At 31.8% G+C, this 8294-nt stretch overlaps 1 protein-coding gene across 1 annotated transcript in view; it reads left to right on the forward strand.

Moving 5' to 3' along the window:
* Nucleotides 1-7955: 7955 nt before the first annotated feature.
* LOC135131859 (uncharacterized) overlaps nucleotides 7956-8294 on the forward strand; it is a 31759-nt gene continuing 31420 nt past the window's right edge. The window contains exons 1-2 of the mRNA XM_064059709.1: nucleotides 7956-8013; nucleotides 8076-8150. Of these exons, the coding sequence (XP_063915779.1) occupies nucleotides 7966-8013; nucleotides 8076-8150 (123 nt within the window). The 5' untranslated portion in view covers nucleotides 7956-7965. The remainder of the gene's footprint in view (nucleotides 8014-8075; nucleotides 8151-8294) is intronic.

Genomic DNA, 8294 nt, shown 5'->3' on the forward strand with positions numbered 1-8294 from the left:
TCATTAATTAATTTTTTTATTCAGCAAAATTTTGAGCTGACGTCATCAATTTTTAGAGAGGGAATAAACGGGTAAATTTTTATTAACGATTTACTATGCATACGATAACCTTAAAACGTTGGAAAAATTACAGAGCATTCAGTTTTGTAATTTCGAAGTTAAATAACAAAATGTTATTATACAATTTTCATTTTTTTTCTAAAAATCTGGATGTCTAGGGTAAAAATTCAACACGGATTCATAAAGCAGAAGTGGGGAAGTATCTTATTTTGTAAAAAGTACATATGATTTATGTCAAATTTTATATGTAAGTATCTACTTGTATATATATGTTAGATAATGTCCGATAGTTTCGGAAATTATTTGTTTAATCAAAATCGACACAGACAGATGACAAACGGCACACAAGCGGAAACGGGAGTCATGTTTTTTCGTGCACTAGGGGTCATGAAACGTCAAGAAAACATGAAATTAGCCATGGACTGGATTATAATACTAATATTTTCCGTCCGGGAAGTAAAAATCAATCATATAAAAAATAATCAAATAACCGTAAGTATAGGAGTATGTTATTTTAGAAAGCCATCAATTTATGCAGTTAAGCAGTAAAATAAAATAAAGGGAAGTTTAATGTGCTTGATATTATGTTTACTACTTATCAATTATAAATCGTTACTGTTGATTTATAATGTAAATGCAACATTATTTTATTTATTGACATTTACAAATAATAACAGAAAGTACGTAGCTTTGGCTGGTGCATTTTCAACAAAGTATGTTATGGTTTCTTTAAATGCAGGCGCATATCCGCTTGATAATAATCGATAACATCTAAGAAAGTGTTGGAGTGTTTCTATCATTGGTTTCAAACACATTTTGAATATCATTTAATTAAGTTTCAGAAATTACAAGTTTACTTTTATTTCTGTTTCTTGGATACAATTTTTGACTGTATTGTGATTTTAGTGCAAGTATGTTATCTCGCACGAACTTCCTGAAGCTTTTGAATAATAATTACCGACAGCGAGCTCGTTTGGTGGTCTACAAATAGTTGCTCCAAAAGAGCTGTGCATGTACGAATAAATCGTGAACAAAATACATCTACTTGTAAAGTTAGGACGAAACTTTTACCTGAAAGGAAAACTTGATGCCGTTTTCGAAAAAAACAAAGGTCACAAACGCTACACGCATATTCATTTTATGGATTTCTTTGCGTTATTTACCTGTTCTAAATTTCAGAAATTCTATCTTTTCAAATAACTGAAATATTGCAGTGAGACAGCGGTCGACTGGGAACACCACCTGGTGAAAGTGAAGAAAGATGTCACGGCCCAATGTAGGATTCGAACTTCACATCTCCTTTGCTTGCCAGACTCGTGCTCTACAGGCTCTACGACTAATAATAATTAATAAGACATCGAGATGTGATTGTCTGTTCTCCCTTTCCACAGATATATTGTCCCACCACAATACCTCAGCTCTGTGTACGAGTGAATTAGATAAATTTTTGTTTTTAAAAACAAGTTCAAGTAATTTTCATTATATTATGGGTGATACACAGCTACAACTGCTTTGTGCTTATGTTTATTACTGACAATGTTAAACAATAAAGAAAGTTGCTTAATGTGTTACCTAAATCAAATCTATATTTGTAATTCGATGTATAATGTCGTGTCCATCCGTGTTATTATCGGTGGCCAAGCATGGACACTAACAAAATTATTTATTTGGGTGTAGGCCCATTTCCTTGGAAATGGATAGCTAAATTGCAATCAGGGAGAGGTAATAAGTAAAATGTAGTCTTCATTTAACAAGTATATTAAATCTAAATTCAAACAGAATTAATGGTAAAAAATTGTAAGTCCCAGACAAAGATTAAATATAAATACATTCTTAAGGCTACGAATCCAAAAATCGTATTTTGACGCGTCCGCTAAATAATCCCTACCTACTTGATAAAACAAAACTAAAAGAGTCACTATTCACTTCAATTATTTAAATACATGGCAATCAACTGTTACTACAAAAGGCCAAATATCAATGTCTCCTTAAAGTTAACTTAAACGAAAACGTTACTTGAAATATCCTTTAAATATCGTTTCCCTATCCCTGATTAATAAGATATTAGCATAACACTTAAATTAATTGGCAGTAAATATTAAAGTATGACGTTAAATTGACATGGACGTATGAGGTCCAATTTGCAAATGGTACCTTTCACAAGGATCATTCCCTATTACCCTAAGTCGCAGTAATAAAATTTGGAATGATTAGCATTTCCATAAACAAATTAAAAAGAATAAAAGAAACTGTTCAAAAATCATGGAAGGAAGTTTCCGGACCTTAGAGCAAAAATAACAAATGACAATACTACATATTTTCATAAATGCGCGATTAATCATTAACTACGGGAAGTCTTAAAGCTTTTATTAAGGTACACGGGTTATCCGGAAATCCCCCCAAGATTCGTCAAAATTCCGAGATTCACATTAAAACAGGGACCGCAGAGTGCAGTGACCGCTTTCGTTATCTTCATCATTTTGTTAATGGCGTTTGCATTTAAGCGACAGACTAGTAACCCATCTCTCAGATAATTTCTCAGTTCTTAGGTGATAAACGTTCGCCCTTTCGATGACAGTAATGGACCATTCCCCAATTTAACAAGTTAAATTTTCCGTATAATGACGGAGGTTCAGGTTAATCACACATCAGTCGATTATCGAAGAAGGCACAGAAGCAAGATAACACATGCATGACGGTTTAAATTTAGATTCTTTCACTTACAAAAAAACATGGAACTTTTCTAAGTCTTCCTTCGCAATTTCGGGCAAGGAACTATCAGCTGGACAAGGCTTCAGCACGGCTCTACTTGGGTATCGATCGTCGTAGGTACTTCTCGTCTTCGTGGCACACTGGATTCGACTTCCTCGACTTCCCGATTTTGCGACCTTTTATACAGCGTTTTTCTCATTAATTATGTCTTTGGTGGCATCTTTATGAGTGCACGTGTTGCATCGTGGTATTCGTATTTGGGTTAGTTGATAAGAATGCAATCCTTTTGGGCTTTATTTAGAGGTTTTATAAGTCTTAGTTTCGTTGTTCCGAGAATTTCGTCAGACTGATAAGTCGCAAAATAGATTGATGGTAATGCGTGAGATTTGGTTTGTTTTATGCGTCTTTTATCTTGCGTTGCGTTATTGTGTAACGCCTTTGGTAGTTAATTTGGTGTGATTTATTTGGTGTTGGTTCCTCTGTGCTTTTAATTGAATGTCGTTAGAATCACGTGCCAACGTTGTGGATTCTTCTTTGTCTTGTTATCATGTTAACGTCACATGCTGTCGCCATCTTGGAACTTTTGCTTGGGTGTGGTATTTAGCTAGGGTTGACTGAGTGAGTGCTTCTCAATGGTATGCGAATATGGGTTTTGCAATTATTTGGTGGTTGGAATACATACGCGATTAGACATGCACAATTTTCTTGCTTTTTGTGAATATGCGAATTTAGTCTTTGAGTTAGAGAATTATGTTCTGAAGTTTCTTATTGCGGTATTTTGCGGTTTCTCTTCAAGGGTGGACCGTCACAATAATTTGCACAATTAATTATTAATAATAAAATAATCATTTACTAAAGTGTAACAGAAAAAGATGACATGAGTAAAAAACGATTGGTCGAAAGTTATTTCGACAGAATTTTTTTCGCCCTTGAAGTATAATACAACAAGTCCTGCTTCTTCGAAAACTTATAGAATTTGATTTTGTGATTTTTAATTCCCGAGCGTAAGATAAGGAAGTAGACATTGTATGTAATAGGGTCCATCCGACGAAGAGCTACTTTCATGTTTTCTCGACGTTTCCCGTTTCCATCTGTCTGTCGTCTGTATCGATAAAAAATTTGTCTGATGACTCCCACCAATATCATCTCCAAAATTTACACCAGTAAAATTTTATAAAACAATATTCCTGCACTTGTAGTTTATGAATCCGTATTGAGTTTTTACTCCAGACATCCAGATTTTTCGAAAAGAAATCTTGCAAACGTTTTACCTAAGGTTATCGTAAATGGTAAATCGTTAACCAAAATTTATCCCTTAATCCCCTTTCAAAAATTGAAGATGTTGTCTCAAAATTTTGCCGAAAAAACCGCATGTAAAATATGCAAAATACTATGAGACTACGAATATACTTGTGGTTTATCAATGCGTTCGAATTTTTACGGTTCACCCCATTTTTCTGAAAATTGAGTATACGGCACTGTGATTGTTAATATGGCACACTGAACCTATTTAAACTGATATGTGTCCTTGCTAAAATATTGATGAGGTCATAAAAAAATTGTAATGGGGAAAATTTACTTGTAACTTACGCCTAGCAAGCTTCTTTACCTATGCAGTCCACATATATATTTATTTTAGTTTATAGAGGTAAGTAACTATAAAGAAATAAAATTCGCAAAATTAAATTTTATAATTTTTCAAAGAAGCTGTTCGCTTGTACTTCAGGGGCGACGGAAGTCCGGTTCAAATAACTTTGGTCCAATTCTTTCTTTTAAATTCTATGGATTTTTTAATTTAACCTTGTAGCTCATTACGTAGCATATATCACTTCTTTAAGGCTATTATTTAAAATATGTAGGTGTTTCGTTGGAAAGTTACGGATCATAGATGAGTAGATGTCAGATGCATAATACATATCATAATATGTACATATAAGTCCAGATTGTTTGTTTAAAAGGAGAAAAATGATATATGATGTGTATTTTCAAATGACGCGTGTTCTGTCTTTTCGTAATTATTATTATTACATGTTCATTTCTCTTGGTATAACAGCAATTGGTATATGCACTCACTGTTTCTGCAATAATATTTAATATGTGTGTGAGTTAATGGGTTAATTCACGCTACATTTTATTTACTTCATAACAGCCCGCGAGCGAAAATCACTTGATCATATAGTACAGAACTACTTACTATTCGAATTGGTATCTAAAACCACCTTTATTCGGTTCAATGTAGGTGTAATTTATTGCCGTTAGGTATATTTTTAGACATCCATTAAAATTATTGCATAAACTTCGGCTACGAAGAATTAAGTTACAGTTTTAACATTTTACTGAAATATTAATTAGTTTGTTGTCATTCTTTGTCACTAATAAATGACTAAATAACTAGTTTTGTTACTTAGACAAACTTTCCACTTTTACGTACTTTTGTGCGATATTTGTGGATTGTAAGTAATTATAATTAGTTTCCTTGCATGCAGATACTGAATTAGTAAGTACTCACGTTCACCTGATTATAACAAAAAATCAGTTTTGGAAAAATAATTTGAGGTGTGTTAAAAAATTTTTAAAAGTGCTACATCTCAAAAGAAGAACTTAATAATATACTCGTACTTGTTTTAGGATCAACTCTTTTATAGTGTAACCCTCAAATCAGAGCTTATGTTATTTTATATACAGGGTGTTATTGAAAGGTACGTACAACAAAATTGAGTTAGTTCTTCGCGAAGTCTAAGAAGCCTGAAAAACTTATTTTGTGTTATCAAAATATAAGGGGAAAATTAACCCCTATCCAACCTTTTTAGACGCAACTGAAGGATAAATAGGTAAAATTAATTTATTTTAGTAAATCCTAGCAACTGTAACAATAATAAAAAATAAGAGACCCTTTTGTTGCTATAGAAACGAAAGATGACCTTTTTATCAGAGGCATACAACGAATTTGGACATAAATTTTAATAATTTTTATCTCTAGAAGGAGAACACTTTTACCTGAACTTTTTTTTAATTTTAGCACACATATTTCGAGACCAATTGCCGATTTTATTTTGTACGTACCTTTCAATAACACGTAGTATTACGTTGCTAAGTAGTACTAATAAGTTTGGATTGTAATATTTTTGAAATAAAAATCGTCGCATTTAACAAGAAGTGTTTGCACAGAATTAATAACTGATCATTAATATTATTGATTAAATGAGCCATGATTATGTAATTTTCACAGTAAAACAGTACTCAGTTTTTGTTTTAATATGCAGAAAAAAATTGAATTATAACCTTTTACAATTTCATGTACAACTGGATGCTTGATTGCGCTTCAGAAGCAACGGAATTTCTGAAACCTAAATGACTTTAGACCAATTTTTCATATCCTAGTACATGGTTACGAAAGCGTTGACAAAACATGAAATTAATCATTCGGCAAATTCTTGTATAGCTTACTTTCGGATCGTAATGAAATATGGAATTTAAAGGAATTTTTGTAAAAATTATGAATAATGAATTATTATAAAAAAGCATCTTCTACCCTCCCTGACTGATAAACTTAAACATTTTTGTCAGTAAATTATAATCACATGTAGACTAATTTTATCAGTTTTATATTAGAAAGCAGATAGACAAATGTCGTCATTAGTGTGACAGTTGTAAATTGTTCATGGTTAAATAAACAATACTAAAAAAAATCACTAGCGCATTTATGGGGTTCCACGATAAATACATCAAGCTCAATAATAAAATTTTGTAACAAACAAAAACGTAGCATTAAACTGCAAATATATGTAACGTTGCGTCTAGCTGCACATTTGATAACTTGAAGTTATTTAATAAATTTTTAAGATAACTTTCTAGGAGACGTGAATAAATAAAAAAATTATAAATAATAAATAAAAATTTCAAAAATGTAATTCGTATCATTAAAAATATTATATACTGACCGGCACAAAAGGCCTTCTTGAAATATTTCGCAAAATCACTTTAAAAATTATATTTTTCTCTAATTAAAATAACAATCACTTTGATAAATAAATAATTTTTAAAGCGATTTTGCGAAATATTGCAGGGTGACCAGTTTTTTTATCGGTTAGTGTATTATTAATAAATCACTAATAAAGGAGCAGGGCACTCTATAAATGTCAAACAGGATTGACATAAATAGATTTGAGATAACGTCATCAAGTTTTTGAAAGGTATGAACAGATGAATTCTAATGAGCGATTTATCATGTTCATGAGAACCTTAAACGGTTTACAAACTTTCACTGCAATCGATTTCATTGTTTCTAAGTTCACGTGTAATTTTTTTAACAAATGCTGCAAGCAGAAGGTATAAACACACATGATTTGGCACACTTTAAACAGGATTAATAATTTATGAAAATTTTGACGTCATTAAATTTAGGAAGGGATAAACAGAGTAACATCATTTTTGAAAACGAAGTTCATAATCCGAACGTATCTGGAAAGCACTTTTTTAATCAGAAAAAAATAGTCTTTGTGAAAAACCAAAAAAACATGTGCAGAGTACGTGCAATCCAACAGTTGACCTAAAAGCATGTGCAAAATTTCAGCGCAATCGGTTGTGTAATTTTTAACCTAACTGCAAAATTTTATTATATAAATTATACAAGTCTGTCTTGTATTTGTAAGGTTGTAAATTTAAAGTATTTGTTATACATAATCCACTCTTTTTGGTATTTGAACATCATTCAATTTATTACTTAAGCAGTTTTAAAAATCTTCCATTTCTGTTAATCTAGATAAGCAAACAACAAAATGCCTTAGGCCCACGTAGTTTTGGGTTTCCTGTCAGTTTCGAAATTATGCAAAATAAATTCGTACGGTTCGAATAAAATAAAAAAGTTTTACTCCTAATTTGCGCAAACTATCTTTTGCCACACCTTTATTAGCCACTAAAATTGTCACAATTACTAGAAATAATATTAAACATGTTTTGCAAATAATATCGCAACAGCAGATTATGTGGTACACAAAAAATACAGATAAAAAAAAATGTGTATCCGACATTTTGAATTCTATTATTGTTGCAATGGTTGCACTGAACCAGTTCAATAATCTTTTAACGCAGATTTTGTTTTCGTGACCGAAAACTTTTGAGATCGCATGTTGAGCTTATGAATCTAATTTATGAAATAATCGATATCAGGATGACACGCGACAGTTAACAAGAATGGCTACAATTGAAGAGAAGCTCTGTGTCTTGTTGGAAAAACTAAAAGTATTACTACGCATAAAATATTCAAAGTTCAAAGAGTTTCGTTGTGGTTGTTTTTTTTTCAGGAAACCGATCACAATCTCTCCACCTGTATCGTTCTTCTCCAGCAATACCTAAGAAATGAAAAGTTAAGAGAAAAGGTATGTGAATTCTTTGTTGCAATAAGAAAGGAATTAAATGCAGCGAACAATAATGCAACTAGTAATTGTGTGAGTTATAAAAATCGATGCGGTATTTCCTGACACCGGATGAATTGGTAAATGTCGCAAATTAAATTCCTTTGC

The sequence above is a fragment of the Zophobas morio genome, unplaced genomic scaffold (genome assembly GCF_036711695.1).
Source record: "Zophobas morio isolate AGI-343-1 ecotype UQ-CSIRO unplaced genomic scaffold, CSIRO_AGI_Zmor_V1 ptg000002l, whole genome shotgun sequence".
Taxonomy (NCBI): Eukaryota; Metazoa; Arthropoda; class Insecta; order Coleoptera; family Tenebrionidae; genus Zophobas; species Zophobas morio.